Source organism: Cryptotermes secundus, unplaced genomic scaffold, assembly GCF_002891405.2.
Source record: "Cryptotermes secundus unplaced genomic scaffold, Csec_1.0 scaffold24, whole genome shotgun sequence".
Classification (NCBI taxonomy): Eukaryota; Metazoa; Arthropoda; class Insecta; order Blattodea; family Kalotermitidae; genus Cryptotermes; species Cryptotermes secundus.
The window spans coordinates 470,840-487,521 of NW_019718270.1; the positions used below are offsets into that span (position 1 = coordinate 470,840).

General features: G+C 38.0%; 1 protein-coding gene across 1 annotated transcript in view; it reads right to left on the reverse strand.

Annotated features, from left to right (window-relative positions):
• Nucleotides 1-5,813: 5,813 nt before the first annotated feature.
• Nucleotides 5,814-16,682, reverse strand: part of LOC111865979 (ATP-dependent RNA helicase DDX3X) — a 56,571-nt gene continuing 45,702 nt past the window's right edge. Inside the window, exon 15 of the mRNA XM_023854471.2 lies at nt 5,814-11,901. Coding sequence (XP_023710239.1) covers nt 11,807-11,901 — 95 coding nt within the window. The 3' untranslated portion in view covers nt 5,814-11,806. The remainder of the gene's footprint in view (nt 11,902-16,682) is intronic.

Here is a 16,682-nt window from a genome sequence, read left to right on the forward strand (position 1 = left end):
GTTCACCTCGCTCCCCCCCCCCATCCGGGAAGACTCCTGGAACTTATTTATGTTAGAGGCTGACTGGACCCCAGGGCCATAGTGAGGCTGAAGGAATAGGTTCATTGAAATTTCCGATGACTTCAAGAAACGAACCCGCGATCTTCTGGCTTGTAGCAGGGTGCCTCAACCAACTATGCTACTGCAACGTTATCTTCACAGGTTCCAATAAATATCTGGCCACTATAAATTAATTAATTTAGCTGAATTCAAAGGTTTGAAATAGTCCATCATATGCCATTAGTTAACATTCTTTAAAAAAAAAAAGCTTTATAATTGATTTGATTCTAAACATAGCTGAAACGTTTCATAACTGTACACTGAATACATATGAATTATTTCTCCTGCTTCTTCCCCTGCACTATGAGATTGCTATCCAGTGAACACAAGTGTGGCATCTCTGGCAACATACCTCTATTTACAGAATGACAAAACATGTGTGACCACAGATATCATAGGAACACAAGATACAGTAAATCAATTAACAAGAAAGTTGGAAAGCCATGGACATAACCTACATAGGGATAACTTCTTTTCATTACCTAACTTATTCAATGATCTGATAAAACACAAAATGAAATGCTGCTGGAGAAATGTAGCAAAACATACCAATAAGTAGCTTCAACATGATGATATTCATGCTACAATGACATGATTCAAACATGGTATATACATACTGACAAATGCCTATAACCACCAATAAACAACTACGTAGGTAAGTCAATAACTATCCGCAATGTAGCTATAAATTTTATTTCAATACAAATAGAAAACTTACATTAACATCATTTTTCAACATACGAGGGGCTACCCAAAAGAAACTGAACTTATTTTTTTTTAAACTTGTTTATTCAAATTTTAAGCACAAACCTTCAATCCCCTTCAAAGTTCTCTCCACTTACACTAATACACTTGTCTAGTCTTTTATTCCATTTTTCAAAACATTGTCTAAATTCATCTTTTGAGATGCTTGACAGTGCCTCTGCCGTTTCATTCGAGGAAACAAAAAAAAAGTCGCACGAGGCAAGGTCGGGTGAGTATGGAGGGTGAGGAACAGGGGTCATACCATTTTTGGTCAAGAACTGTCGTACAGACAGGGCTGTGTGAGCAGGGGCATTGTAATGATGGAAAAACCAGTCACCAGACTGCCACAAATCTGGCCGCTTCCGCCGCAAACTGTTGCGCAATCTTTTCAAAACTTCCACAATTTCTTCAATGGTCCGTCGTCGATCTTCCTTGATGATTTCACGAATTTTTTCAACATTTTCATGTGTTCGGGCCGTGGAAGGACGACCAGAACGAGGTTTGTCATCGATTGACATTTCACAATTTTTGAAACGGGAAAACCACTCAAACACTTGAGTTTTCCCCATAGCATCGTCCTTGTACGCCGTTTTTAACATTTCAAGAGTCTGTTCCACTTTTCCCGAGCAAAAAGCAGAATTTCAATGCCGCACGCTGTTCACGAAAATCAGCCATTGCAAAAACGACAATCACACAAAACAGTTGTCACTATAAACTCTGCCGAAACTAGTCCTTACCTTCTGAAGCAACGGTTGTCGGCTTATCAACTCAGGAATGTTAGCTCTATGCGCTCATAGTGGCAAAACGCGGTACTACAAAAGCTCTGCCCACAAAAAAATTAGTTCGGTTTCTTTTGGGTACCCCATCGTAGTCCCCTTGCTTTTCAATGCACTTGGTCCATCATTGCACAAGCTTCCTGATGCCCTCAGAAGAGAAGGTTTTCGACTGAGCAGCGAGCCACGCATGCACCGTTTCCTTCACTTATTGGTCCGAGGTGAATCGATGGCCGCTCAATGCCTCTTTGAGTGGACCAAACAAGTGGTAGTCAGAAGGGGCGAGATCAGGACTATACGGAGGATGAGCCATTACATCAAACTTGAGTTTCTGGAGGGTTTCAGCAGTGTGGGCAGCAGTATGTGGACAGGCACTGTCGTGCAACAACACAACACCTTTCGATAGTAGTCCTCGGCGTTTGCTTCGAATTGCAGGCTTTAGCCTGTCAGTAAGCATCTGACTGTAACGAGCACTGTTTATTGTTGTGCCCCTCTCCTGATAATGTTCCAGTACTGGGCCTTGTGAGTCCCAAAAATCTGTAAGCATCAGTTTTCCTGCTGATGGTTGGCTTTTGAACTTTTTCTTGCTGGGCGATCGTGGATGTTTCCATTCCATACTCTGCCGTTTACTCTCCGGCTCGCAATGATGGATCCATTTTTCGTCACCAGTGATGATTCTGTCTAAGAATACGTCACGTTCGTTACCATAGCGATCCAAATTTTGTTGGCAGATGTCCAAGCACGTTTGTTTATGCAACACTGAGTTGTTTTGGGACCCATCTTGCACAGACTTTATGAAACCAAGGTCTGTTGTGGATGATTTCGTAGGCAGAACCATGACTAATTTGCAGATGATTTGCCACTTCATCAATAGTCACTCGTCTGTCTAACAGAACCATGTCACGTGCACGCTCAATGTTGTCCTTATTTGTGGCCGTGGATGGTCGTCCGGCTCCTTCCTCATGCGTAACACTTGTGCGACCATTTTTTAATTTTTCAATCCATTCGTAGACACTCCATTGCGGCAAAACAGTTCCCGTATTGTGCTGAAAGTCTTTGATGGATTGCGGTCCCTGATACACCTTCCGACCACAAAAACCGGATAACTGAGCGTTTCTCTTCTTTGGTGCAAACAGAAAGCGGAGCAGCCATGATTAATGGCAAGGCAGCAACGATGGAACTGACCTAGCAACATCAAACCTGCGCAGAAATAATGACAAGGAAACCACACATGGCGATGCTGCACAAAATGACAGTGTTGCCAACAGAAACACAAATACAACTGCATTGCGGAAAATTATTGACTTCCCCTCGCTATTCTGTGGCAATCACTGAAATCCTATAAGAAGAAGAAGAAACATACAAGACTACAACTGACATATGGGCCATACCACCAATGGAGAAAGAATGACACACAATTACTTGATACCATGCCATGTCATGTAATTTGTGGGTGGCCCAGACAGGATCCTTGTTTTTCATAGCATCAACATTACTCTTCTTCTCTGTCTGGCAGTGGGAGGAATGTTAGTTCAGTCAATGATTCATAAATGCATTTTGTTCAGGGCCCTTCGATTTTTCTGAACCTAGAAATGGTTGTGCAACTCAAATGAGACTTTCACTAATTAACTTTAACTTCTCAAAGCCAGTGTTTTTGCACAACTCTTCCAGTTCCTAACGCTCTTCAAGAGCGGCATCAAGGCACTCTTCTTTCAGCATATCATACACAATGTTAAGATTTTACAACTACAGTTAAAACACTTCTTAATAACTCTTTATGTTTTTTAATTCATGTCATTTCTCAAAACTTACAATAATACTACTACAAATAAACAAGGAGACAATAATTGTATTGTTGTAAATGCAATAATTGTTGAATTGTTGAGAAAAGGAGTTACTTTCTGTTTATAGTTATTTTTGCCATCCCTCTCATCAACACAGAAGCTGATGTGGTGAACATATTGTTTTGTTTACTGATTTGCAGTCACAGCTCTTTTTCAGTATAATTTCTGGCCAAAAACTCAAGAAAATGTGGAACTCAAAACCTGACGGCTTCACGGAATGACCTAAAATACCACCAAATTTTTCTATCCTTTAAAAAAGAATTCCATATACAAAAATAAGTTAAAGGACAAGAAATATAAATTACAGAAGAACTGAATAAGTTTCATTGGACTGTGTTCATAACGTGACTATCACAGGTACACAGGATAACTTCTCCCTTTTCCCCCTCTGGTTGCATATACCTCAAGGGAACCCCCCCCCCCCCCCTGTATACAGAATTTATGAAAGATTTCACTTTACATTTTTGTATTATTAAAAAACTCACACATTTTTCTTTTAAAATAACTTATTTTCTCTTGCACATGACAATCAGTCACACACACGCTATAATCAGTCACACATGTACACGTTTATTCTATACAATATACAATAGACCAACCATTCTCTGGCAGTGGCTATGGGAAGTGATGAATCATTAGCTTGGAATATTCATATAACAAAAAGCACCCAGTCACATCAACTGCTTCAAGTACCTCAAACGTGCACATGCACATTTCTTCATATGATGTACCTGTGACGCCACTCTGTCAGTTTTCATCATCATACTTTGCTGTTCACGTCTCATTGGCACTGAAGTGTTAAGAAACTGTTTGGTATAGTTATCAAAAGAGTTGTATATTGCACTCCATAGGCCCAAACTGCAATTCTGCAATAGGAGCCCCTCCCCCAAACAACCAATGTGAACAACCTTACATCCTCATGGAAGAGAGCAGAATCTTGCATTTAACAGAAAACTTTCTAGACACTGTAACTGCAACCCAGCATATTGTTGCTTCTTGCTAAAGTTCATTTTAAATCGAGCACACTATTCTTTGAGCATTATTCACTTTTAATCACAGGGTTTCTTAAAATCTCAGCATTCATCAATACCAGAACACAATAAGCAATTACATTTGTCAAAAATGCTAGCTATGTGCAACCCAATGAAGGGCACACTTCCATTCTATGCTTCGACATAAAAGAATTCTGTAACTGCATACATCATTTTCAGCAATATTACAGATGCTTCACTGGTGCTCTGGAATGATTAGCAGCACCCCAAAGAATGACTGGAAACAGTGTGCTTTATGTGAAAATAGTAGTCAGAAACATTTGTGTGTGCCGGGAATGTGTCCATGTTTATAATCATTATTGATTAAGCATTAAAACATCACATTTACATCTAAGCACATAGCAAACGTCCTCATTCCATTCTACATAAGACATAGAATATATGACTACCATATGAGGCCAATCCCAAAATATTCAAATATATGGCAGAAATGCAGTAGACAGGTCATCTGTTTCTGAAATCAACTGGCAGGAACTATTAATAATATTATCATTACTGTTTGTGTGTTGTCTGAAGCACCTTTGATGGTGCATCATAAGATTGTGACAGATTGTTATGTCATAATGAAAATTTACTATATTCTGTTTTCAACATATGATGGAAAACAAAATAATGATACTGGAGATTTTGCTGAACACAGAGAACTTGTCTTCCATAAAGCTGCCTACTCAAGGTATCTTGTATCATCAAATATGTTTCAGACAAGATATCTTATATATCACCCCCCCCCTTATTTGAGGCTCAATTGATTCAAACACTGAGTACGTGGACTAGAAGACTCTGTATCTGATTTGCACTGTGGAAATGGATATTCTTCAAATTAAACATGAGAATATGATCATGGAAGAGAGTGAACATATGTCAGAGACCTGTCAGTTTTCCTACAAAAATAATCTGAACTTCTATTATTGCCATCTATTATGCATCTATACCATGAGTAAATTAAAGCATGTTCAAGTACATGACCTTTGTTTATGAATAAGTATACAACAGTGACAAAAAAAAATGATATAAAGAAAAACTTTCACATAAATTTTAAAGAAAGTGAGAAATCTGACTATAATCTGCAATTCACAAACAGCCCATGGTATACATACTTGACAACAAATCACTGAAAGTTGCAGATATTGTTCATACTAGAACATCAGTTTTACAATGTCAACTGACACAACAATTTTAATATCTCTTGGAATACAAAGGAGTTTAAAATATTGTGGGTGTAAACTATTTCCATTGATTTATCCCGGCACAATAGGGAATTGTTTCTGAGATCAAGAAGCTCAAAAAATACTGTTTTGAAATACGGTCACCAACATTATTTCTTTTCCTTTATTCTTGGCGATGAAGAAACTTCATGTCAAGCGTCAAATAAGCATCTTACATTGGCAGTATTCACATTTATTTTTAACAATTTCTTATCCTAAGGTAGGTATAATTCTTGTAAATGACCACTACTCTACACTGTAGCATTCCTGTATCTTCATAACTTCACCCTGGCATGTGAGGATTGCCTAACTATTAAGCTCACAGAATCTGCCAATACATTATACATTTTCTTTTCACCTTGATTTTTGTAGAACTGGAAACAGGGACGGCAAAAAGGGAAAATGACAATGGGGGGAATCCACAAGAATGAACAAGACTTGATGCAGAATCATGAATTTTCTGTATGAAATAGTCACACAATGTTATATACTAGCAAACACCTTACAGGTGCTAGTTCAAAATTTTGAACTAAAACACTGACTTCAGAGACCTTTCCCATCACGCATAGTTATCTTAAAACTGTAATAATAATCACAGTAAAGCTACATTCTATAGTTACACTTAAAGGAACTGCACACCTCCATAATCAGAGCCCCTAATGGATTAGGCATGTTACTTGGTAAAATTTTCAGCATTTAGCTCACACATTTTAACATGTTCCAGACTAAGATACTCTGAGTAAATATCACCAATGTTGAAATGTTGAAGGTATGACTAGCAACAACACAGCAGCCAGTTCCTTAGAGAATCATGATCACATAAATGAGGAATTCTAACTTTATTCACAGCTTGACTTCTCTGTTTCAATAAAAAACTAATATCCTCCTTAAAGAGGTCCCCATTATCAATAGAGATTTCTCAGAAAGTGTAAACCATATTCCTCTTTACATACAAGACACGATGGGGAAACTTTTTTCTTCCATGGAACATGTGTATGAGAGGAGATGAAATGAAAATCGGTACTGTGTAGCTGCAGATTTGTTCATCAGAAAATTCTTGGTGAACAATGTGTTTTTATATCTAATCTATATTGGGGCAATAGTGTATAGCTGGAAATAGTTTGACAACAATTTGTATAATTAAGCACATTCTTGATTCTTGTAAACACTACTTGCAGCAGTTCTTACTTCAATTTCATTACCTCAAAATTTAAAAAACGTGGACGTCAGTTTGTTTCTCTTCATGCACATACATCCATGTGTTCTGAATGATGGAAGCATCCTTTAGAAAATAATTCCAGTACTCACTAACAAATATACTTGTGACAAAGTCATGTATGACCGAATGTAGTAATACTGCTACATTATCATCATCAATGACACCATAAGAGTGCCCTACAAACATACAGAACATCCATAAGAAACCACTTTAATCTCAAACCTGTCACAGCCTATAAACAGAACTACATCTGCAGTTAAAATCTAATCATGAGTTTCGTAAAGCAACATTTCAAAGGAATTTGTTCTACACTCAAACAGGAGAAACTGAATAAACATACCCTCTCTATGGGTTAGGTCATAGTAACATCCAACATGGCATAACAGCAATGAATTCAATATATAACACAAACTAACAAATCACTGCCAATTTCAGTGCTATAGGCTTATGCATGTACTTGAATACATTCAAAGTCTGAAGTATTAATTTGCACTTACTTTAACCATATAAATATGCCATTAGCAGTCAAACCTTCCATACCACCAGTTCCAACTCAGCAGTCCAGAATGCAATGTGCACAAATTAAGTTCAAAGCTTTTTACTGCAGCCTTCTGGTGATGTCTGTGTTATCTGTGTCAGTGTTAATATATTAGCAGTCTTGTGAATGTCCTGTAAATTATTATACAGAAAGTTTCCCTTGCTGCTAAGTCAGTACCTTCCAAGAAATAAATGTTGTGAAAGGTCTTGTCACATGGATGTGGTCATACAGCATGAAGTGGACCACAGCACAGTAAATATTCTAACAAAGCTCCAAAAGAATGCTTAGAGAATGCATTTCATACACTCAGTATCTGAAAGTCTTATAATCCACTGAACTCAATAAAGAATCTGATGGTACAAGAAATACAATAATCTCCTGCAAAAACTGAAAATCAGCCACTAAATACTCACTCCTGTCCAAAAAGTATTATTATTATTAATGTGTTAACTACAGAATATTTCATACATATGATTGTCTGTAAAATGAGATATACACTCATTCACTGTAATTAGATTTCACCCACCCCTTTTCTGGCAAATCACACTTGCAGAAATATGATGATTGCAAAGCTAAATTTGTGCTATAGATTCAATCATATTGAGCCCAGAGGCTTATAAAAAAATACACATATATGGTGGTAGGTCAGGCCCTCTGATCAGTTCAAAATCAGATATCCTAACATGACTCAACTCTTCACTAACAAATGCACTTGGTTAATAAGGTCCTAACATCAGAAGAACATATTCACAAAACCATGTACCAATAAGTTATCACTGGCTTCATACTATAACCATTCAAAAACATGATATAATAAGAAATGGAGATTAAAACAACTGTACAAAATGTATGGGTGTTGTGTGCATGCTCTTAATCCCAAAGCTGTAATATGTACAGTGGAATCTGAAACCACATTTCAGATCTTGTCTTGTTGAATGGATGCATTTTATACAGTTTCTGGCAGTAAATAACCCTTCTACTTTAAATATTCATTAATTTATAATTTGAGAGGGTGGAAGTGGTGGACAATATCAAACATATGACTTCCACATGGAACCCTCTACTCCCCTCTTCAATACAGCAAATGTTCAATTGTAGGGGCATTTGCAAGCTCACAAATGGCAGACAATCTTGTGCATGCGTGTCTGGGTGTGTACAAAACACACACACATATATATATATTCACACATAAGAATAAAAGTCCTAAATAATAACTAAGTTAGATATTTGAAAATTTCAGAAGTGAAAAATGTTCTTTCAATTTGCCTGTAGATCCATACAAAATCTTAAATTCCAGCAATTTTTACACACAAAAGGCATTTATCTCAAATTAATTAATTCAAAACTACTCACTTTTGTCTTCAAGAATTCATACATCCCAACCAACACCACTGCAAATTAAAATTATATATATATATATAACCTTGCTCAAACATTCCTGATAATCAACAGTGTAAAACTGGAGACCCAATTAACCAAGTCAATTTACACTTCGAAACATACCCACTTTTTATGAAGCCACAAATTTCTAGTCACCTACAGTTAAGCATCATACAATTTCAATATATATTTTTTTGCTTCCTTAAACTAGTTAATCAACCATTATGTGAATACTAAGATTAATGAACGAAGAAAAGTTGTTTTTATGATTAACAATGAATGAACATAAATCGGATAACACGTGTTTATTTCACAACTGTGCCCAAACACAGGAAAGAGTGAAAATGCAACAGCCCCCTGAATGCCTATTACCTTCACTATTTAGATTTGTATATAATTTATTTAATACATATTTTTTTGGCGTGAAAACAATTTGCTTGGGGTACTGGCGTGTGTCAAACTTCTGCCTTGCTCTGCACTCTAAAATTATTTGAAAGGGGCCATGATTTCCATATGTACCAAGATACAATCTCAACATCAGTCCTAATCTCAAAACATTAAATTGCTCTAGCACCGCTTTTAAGCAACACAGTAACTTCTACACATGCCAACAGCCAGAGCTGAAAAATGTAACTGGCACACACATTCTTTAAAAATTACTTTGCTGATTATTTACCTAGGTACAAATACCCACTGCCATTACTAATGAAGAATTAATTGTTGAGGTAAGTAAGGGCACTACAGCACTTAATCTCTCAGTATGATATATTAATACATATTCTGAGCGGAAAATGAAATGATTTTGCAATTTCACAATTCTACCAACAGCTTCTAAAAATAACCTTTATATACATTTTTGAGGTTAGGTCCAACTGAGTGTATCTACAGTATCTCATACCAATTAAAATATTTCAAAATACACACTGCTGACTATGAATTCAAATTCATTTCCCAAACAATATTTTCTGCAGATTTCTAAGGCATCAATTTGTATTTTTCAAGCACTTTATTCACTGCAAATCCTAATTTTCTTTCATAAAATATCTGTTCAAGAGCTTAAGCATTAAAGTCATCAAGCAATACCCTCCTCCTTGTCACAACACACAGAAGCAGTGTTCCTTACCCTTTGTTACATTTTAACTTTGTAAGATTGAATATTGTAAGGATGCCTAGTATAGGCTACCTAACGGAACCAAAGTCTTGGTTTCGAAATGTACACACGTAGGTCTTATTATTACATTTAACAGGAAAAAATTATGAAATAAATTAGTTTTCATTAGCTTTATTAGGCAATAAGATGCTACTTCCTTCATACCATGAAGAATGCCAGCAGCACCACAGAAACTGAAAACGTGTATTGTACTATACTTTTCCTGGGGTCTGACTTGCTTATCAGTGCGTTTTTCTATAATACAATAAAGCATGGCAATGAAATGGCTATGTATGCCACATACTCCTTTCCCTCCCCTTTTCACAACTAGATATCTGTGAAAACCCGTTTTGTAGAACGATGTGTTGACTGAGTGTTTTAAAAAGATCTTTATGCACGTTATTAGATATGAGATTCAACTGCATCACACATGATAAAAAAAAATACTTGGCATTTTTCTTCCTATATTTATTGCACATAAAAATACCATATGTATAAATAGGAAATGTAGTGTATTTAAAGCTTCAGTTTTTTGTAGGGCCCTTGCTTTTTCTATCCTATTCACGCTGTATCTGTACCCCAAACTTTTCACACCCTTCAAAGTCCATCATTTTATCGAGTATTATATTTGGTGACACTACATAAATCATTTACATTTCCTCTCTCTCTAGTTAGCCTCTGGCCATCATAGTAGAGATGCAAATAACCTCAACAGCAGCAAGGCAGCAAGGTGAGATGCAATCTCAACTCTGCTCAAAGGTCATGACAAACATCTTAAGTCTGATTATCTATGAATTCATTTTCAATTTTCAGTTACTCAGAATTAACTCTGTTAACTTCAAAAGGATGAACTCATATTCAAGTCTTATTTAAAAAATTACCTGTTCTATTAACACAGGGGTCTTTGTACATTAATCTTTGTGTATTTATCCTTATTTTTACTGTTCAAGAGAAGTCTCCTCATTGTCATTTGAATACCTACATCTCAAGAGTCCATCCAACCTTGAATGAATGTCTGATATCTCTACTCACAAAGATATTTTAATGTGAAAAGCTCTAACACTCAATGCTCACATTTCTGAAGACACCTAGCTGGTCACCCCCCAGCTTTTAACCTTATTTATTAAGACATGACTTCTTCAATGTTCAATCACCAACATTTCACATTTCCATATTACTACTCTATTTATTCTGCAAGCAGGCAGGGGCTGCTGCTCTTTACAAAATGCAGAACTTAGCTCCTGAGCACTACTACATTTTTCACCAAACATTACTTTAATGATATATTGAATCCAAATAAGTTGTTTAGGTAGAATTTTAAAATAATCAGGACTGAGGGGAATTAAAAGAGATCCTCACTCATCTGTGTAAGAATGACATATTGATCAAGACTAAGAAAATTTACAACTACTAGTACTCATAATGTTACCAGGTGCAGGAAGGAACAACTTATTTCAGCATAAACTGCATCAACTAAAGAGACAATTTCATGCGCATTTAGTGACATAAGAGACACAGAGGAAAAAGGAATAGCCATAAGCTTCACAAACTGCAGTGTTGCTTTTATAGTTAAGTTTCTCTCATGAAGTAGTAATAAGTATTATGTTCCAAAATCAACCAAGTAAATGGCTGTTTGATGAGCTTTCATTTTGCTATGTGGCTTAGCCATCTGAATAAACATATAGACCATGTATGTTCCAAGAATGCAGGGTTTATGTAATGTGAACTTCGCTTGGCTACATTTCCATGGGTTGACTCAAGCTGGTAACTTGAGTGGCAGTTCAGCCACAGGTGAGATGCATTTAATTACCCCACCAGTCAGGACCTGCACTGCCACCACTTCCACCTGAGTAGGAGCCTCCATAGCCACCTCCACCACTATTTCCTCCATAGAAACCTAATAACAGTACATGATTATAGAAACAACATGTTTATTTAAAACAATCGGAGGTCAGTGAAATAAGAATTCATGTTGAAGTAACTAAATCAGAAGGTTATAAATTACTTTTCTATAACAGGTATTTTAATCATTCCAATTACAATTACTCACACGAGACCATAGATATGAAACTTATCCAACACACTATACCAGCTAAAATATAATATAATTATCAACTGGTTTTCATTAAAATAATACTAATAATGAGTGATAATTCAAGCAGTATTTGAAGTTTTTTGAAACATAATGAACAGCTAGAATAAGAAGCTGTTATGGCTGAAAGATTCATGGTATCTTTGAAATGACACATTTGACTGACTTTGGGTAACACAGTTTTGATTATACAAGATTTATATTTAGATACCCATTTTATATGACATGGGTTGAGTTTCAATTATAAATGGGTCAACTGAGCACATGTGCAAATCTAATGTTCCAGATCTGTGTGCAACTGAGATCGCAATGCACTCACACCCACTAGCATCGCAGTGATGCAAACTCGCTGTGAGTACACCTGGGTCAGATAGCTCAATGCACCCTTCACAAACTCAGAAACAACCTTCCTCTTTTTTATAAAGTTCTGTACTATCCTGAAACACGGCCTCAAAGTACAGATGTAATGACATTAGCACGAAAAGAGCTAGAAGAATAATGACTCTAGAATATAAGTTAGATGCATGTGTACAACAGGTATAATTAGAAGTAATTCATTATGCTATATTCAGTGCCTGGTGAGTGGGTCAGTGTTGAGTGAGTGAGTGGATTTCAGGTGTGTCAACAATGATGGCTACATGTGCCAATTTGCCTTCTGACTTAATGTTAAAACTTTGGGGTGTACATGTTTAGGACACTTCCACACTTGTTTAATTTTGTTCCACATCTTACATGTTGACTTCCACTTGCTGTCCACTTGACATTTATTGCTCAGTGAACACTTGTGTGTTTTAACTGTGGGTTTTCTTATATATTAGTATCCTGTAAACGTCTCATATTTTTTTTGCATGAATCATGGCCACTGTTTCATGCCAGGGAGCTGTGTTCCAACCATACTGTAACATGTTGCGCAACGGAGAACCCCTCCCTACCCAGCAGCAACGTGGCAACTCAGGCCACAGGCGCGTGGCGGTAACGTAGCGCTCCCTCCCTCCCTTCCGCGGTGACGTAACGCGCAACACTACGTACCCGTAATCAACTTCCTACTGTGACGTGGAACGCAACAGGCACCACTGCGGCTATATAAGGGAACTGCACAGCAGCTACCAGTCAGTTGTACTGTGACAGCCACCGAGTTGTAAAGTAACAGTCGCCGAGTGTGTTATCAACAGTTCTCCAGTGAGCAGACTATCGTTGGAGTATAGCAGCCGTCGCGGAAAGAAGAACCGAACGTGTGTGTGATTGTGTAATTGGGAGCGTGTGATACAGTGATACATAGCTCCCCTACTGTCAACGTGTAGACCACTGAAGGCAGAGTGAACTGGTTTGCGCATAGGGTTATAAATCGTGAAACCCCGCAACAGTGTTAACAGATTAATGCGATTAGGGTTATAAAGTGTGAAACCCCGCAACTGTGTGATAATTAATTGTAGCCGGTTCTTGTAGATTGTTGAATAAACCAATTAACGATCTCTATGGCATCTTCAGTAACGAAACACGTTACAATACATACGGTTTCTGTTACATGTACTGAAAGTTAAATTTTTTAATCTGAAGGGCAAGATTTCAGCCATCTTCTCAAAAGGGCATACAAACTTTATTTCTATAAAGGTGGGTAACATGACCAGATGTGACCACCTCAAGTATGCTGTATGATACATTTAACATTCCTGACAGGCTGGCTAAATATAGTTCACTGTTCTGATGAATTTGAAAGAGTGAAGAGACTATCTAACCCTTTGCTATCCTATGTTGGATTGGGTCTACCAATGAAAATTCCAAGTTTCGGTCCCATGTCGGTCTCAGTCTGCCACATGTTGTACAAATGTTATACATGATCTGGAGTCAGTATGGAGGAGGCAAACAGTGTCAGTGTATCATTCAAGCTTTCCTGTATGTAGTAGTGTTAACCTTTCATTCACTGTAATACTTCTGTGAACTTTGTAACAGATTTTGCAAAGAGTCTACATAGTCTTTTCTCAGTAGTTATATCACAATGGCATCTTCCAGTGGGTGTGTGCTGGACAGCAAAGAGATCTGTGTACTGCATGTTGACTCTGATTCTTTCAGTGAATTTAATCAGGATTCGGATACCGATATAAGTGAGTGGAATGGCCCTGATGCATAAATAACTGGGCCTGTTTTGAGAGACAGTGGTAGTGATTCTGATGATGGTCAGGCAAGTGCAAATGGAGGAGGATGAGGTGGTGGTGGTTACGATGATGAACACGATGATAATGGGTTCTCTGTAATGAAAATGACCATGATTTTTATAAGATAACATTTTGTGACTCATCTGGTTATTAACCACCTCCACATGAATTTTATATATATATTTCTTAGTGCAACTTTGTTTAGAGAAATAACTGCTAAGCTAACAAATATGTAAACATAAAATAAATGACTCTCTGCCTTAAAAAACATTGTTAGGGTTGGGTGGGAAGAAGTCAAATCCAAAGAGCTGATGGCGTATCATATGCTATATTGAATATGACAAAACATGTGAAATGTTCCATCAAGGATGCTTCCTCCAAAGGGTGGCTTTACAGGAAGTAGGGGTTACGTAAACTCTGTGGTCTTGTGAGTGATGTCACATACCCTCACTCCTTCCATCATTACGCAACGCTTGGTAAACATTCCTTCCTGCAGTGATGTAACAGGAGAGTAACTGTGTCAGACAACCACTGCCGCGGTGACGTAACAACATCAGAGCAACTGCCACTGTTATGGTAACAGGCCACTCAACACTCCATCCCCCTCCCCCCCCAGTGACATAACAGCACTTCCCACTGTGATGTAACAAGGGGACACTGCTGGTATAACGAGGCAACAGGGAATGGTATAAAAAGCTGGCAGAGCAGTATGTGAGCAGTGTGAGAGCAGAGTGTGTGATCAGGAGTGACAGAGTGCAGATCATGAAGTCGCCGAGAGCAGGAGAAGTATTTGTGATACTGCAGTATGGCAGTAATCGTGTAATTGTGTAGTGTATAAGTGTAAGAGCGAATGTGGAATAAATTCGCCATATTCAAGATGGCGTGAAGTTATCTGTCGCGTGACCTACTCAACACGTGACAATTTGGTGTCAGAAGTGTCTATGAACTTAATCACGTCACAATTTCCTCGGAGTTCATCAGCTGAAGTGATTATTGAACTGAAGACTGAAGTGTGTATTTATAGCACTGCCCTACAAAAATGGACATACAACAGATGACAGAACGTCTGTTAGCTGGCTAAGAACAAATGATGGCTGATAGGAAAGCCTGGCGAGAAAAGGTGGATGCTGACACAAAAGCCTGGAGAGAAAAGATGGCTGCAGAAATGAAAACCTGGCGAGAAGAAATGGCCACAATGCAAAAAGGGACAGGCGCCAGCCACAAGGAGATGGTGGCCGAAACCAAACTGGACAGAGACATGGGGACGATGGCCTGTCGAGAAATGACGGAGGCGCAGCTAGAAGATGAGATGATGGCCTGCCAAGAGATGGGGGCACGTCTAGAAGAAGAAGAAGAGCCAACCTCAGTAGACACTGTGTAACTGTGAAAGCAAGTGTTCAATAAATTCGCTATATCCAACACGGCGTGAAGTTATTTGTCATGTTATACAACCAAAACATCACAATATGCTATATTAAATATGACAAGGCATGTGAAATGTTCCATCAAGGACGTTTCCTCCGAATGGTGGCTTGACTATTCATGGTTCTATAAGCACATATTTTCAACAAAGAAATTTTTGTAATGATACTGGGGCCTTCAGGTGTCTCCCCCTTCTACAACAACTCCAGACGGGCAAATGATGTCCCAAGCTAGTAAAGTAAAAAATGTATCTGATTATGTGGAATCAAAAGTTTTAGAATTTTATAGGCCAATGCACAATGTCCCCAAATTGTAACATTCATAAATTTGCTTGGACATCTCCTGCTGGAAAGACTCACAATCAAACTGTCCACATTTTGAGAGACAGGAGATGGCATTCAAGTGTAGATGAAGTCTGATTGTTCAGGCCAGCAGATTGTGATACGGACCACTATCTGGTGGTGGCAACAGAGAGGAAGAGACCAGCAGTGAATAAACAAACAACGTTCAGATTTCATATGGAGAGGTTCAATCTCAAGAAATTAAACGAGGCAGAAAGTAAAAACCAGTATCAGGTTGAAATCTCAAACAGGTTTGCAGCTTTGGAAAACTTGGACACTTAGGTGGATGTTACTAAAGACTGGGAAACTATTAGAGAGAATAGCAAAATTTCAGCCAGAGAGACCATGTTATGATGAACTGAATGGTTAGATGAAGGATAGTCAAAATTACTACTTACTTACTTACTCATGGAGCTGAGCCCTTCTGGAGGAGCCACCGATTCTGTAGCCACTCAAGAATTTCCCAGCATTTCATGGAACCCGAAGGTTCATCACCGTGTTCACAAGAGCCCTCCACTGGTATCTATCCTGAGCCAGATCTATCCAATCCATACCATCCCATCCTATCTCTCTAAGATCCATTCTAATAGTGTCCACCCACCTATGCCTTGGTCTTCCCAGTGGTCTCTTTCCTTCTGGCTTTCCCACCAATATCCTATATGCATTCCTC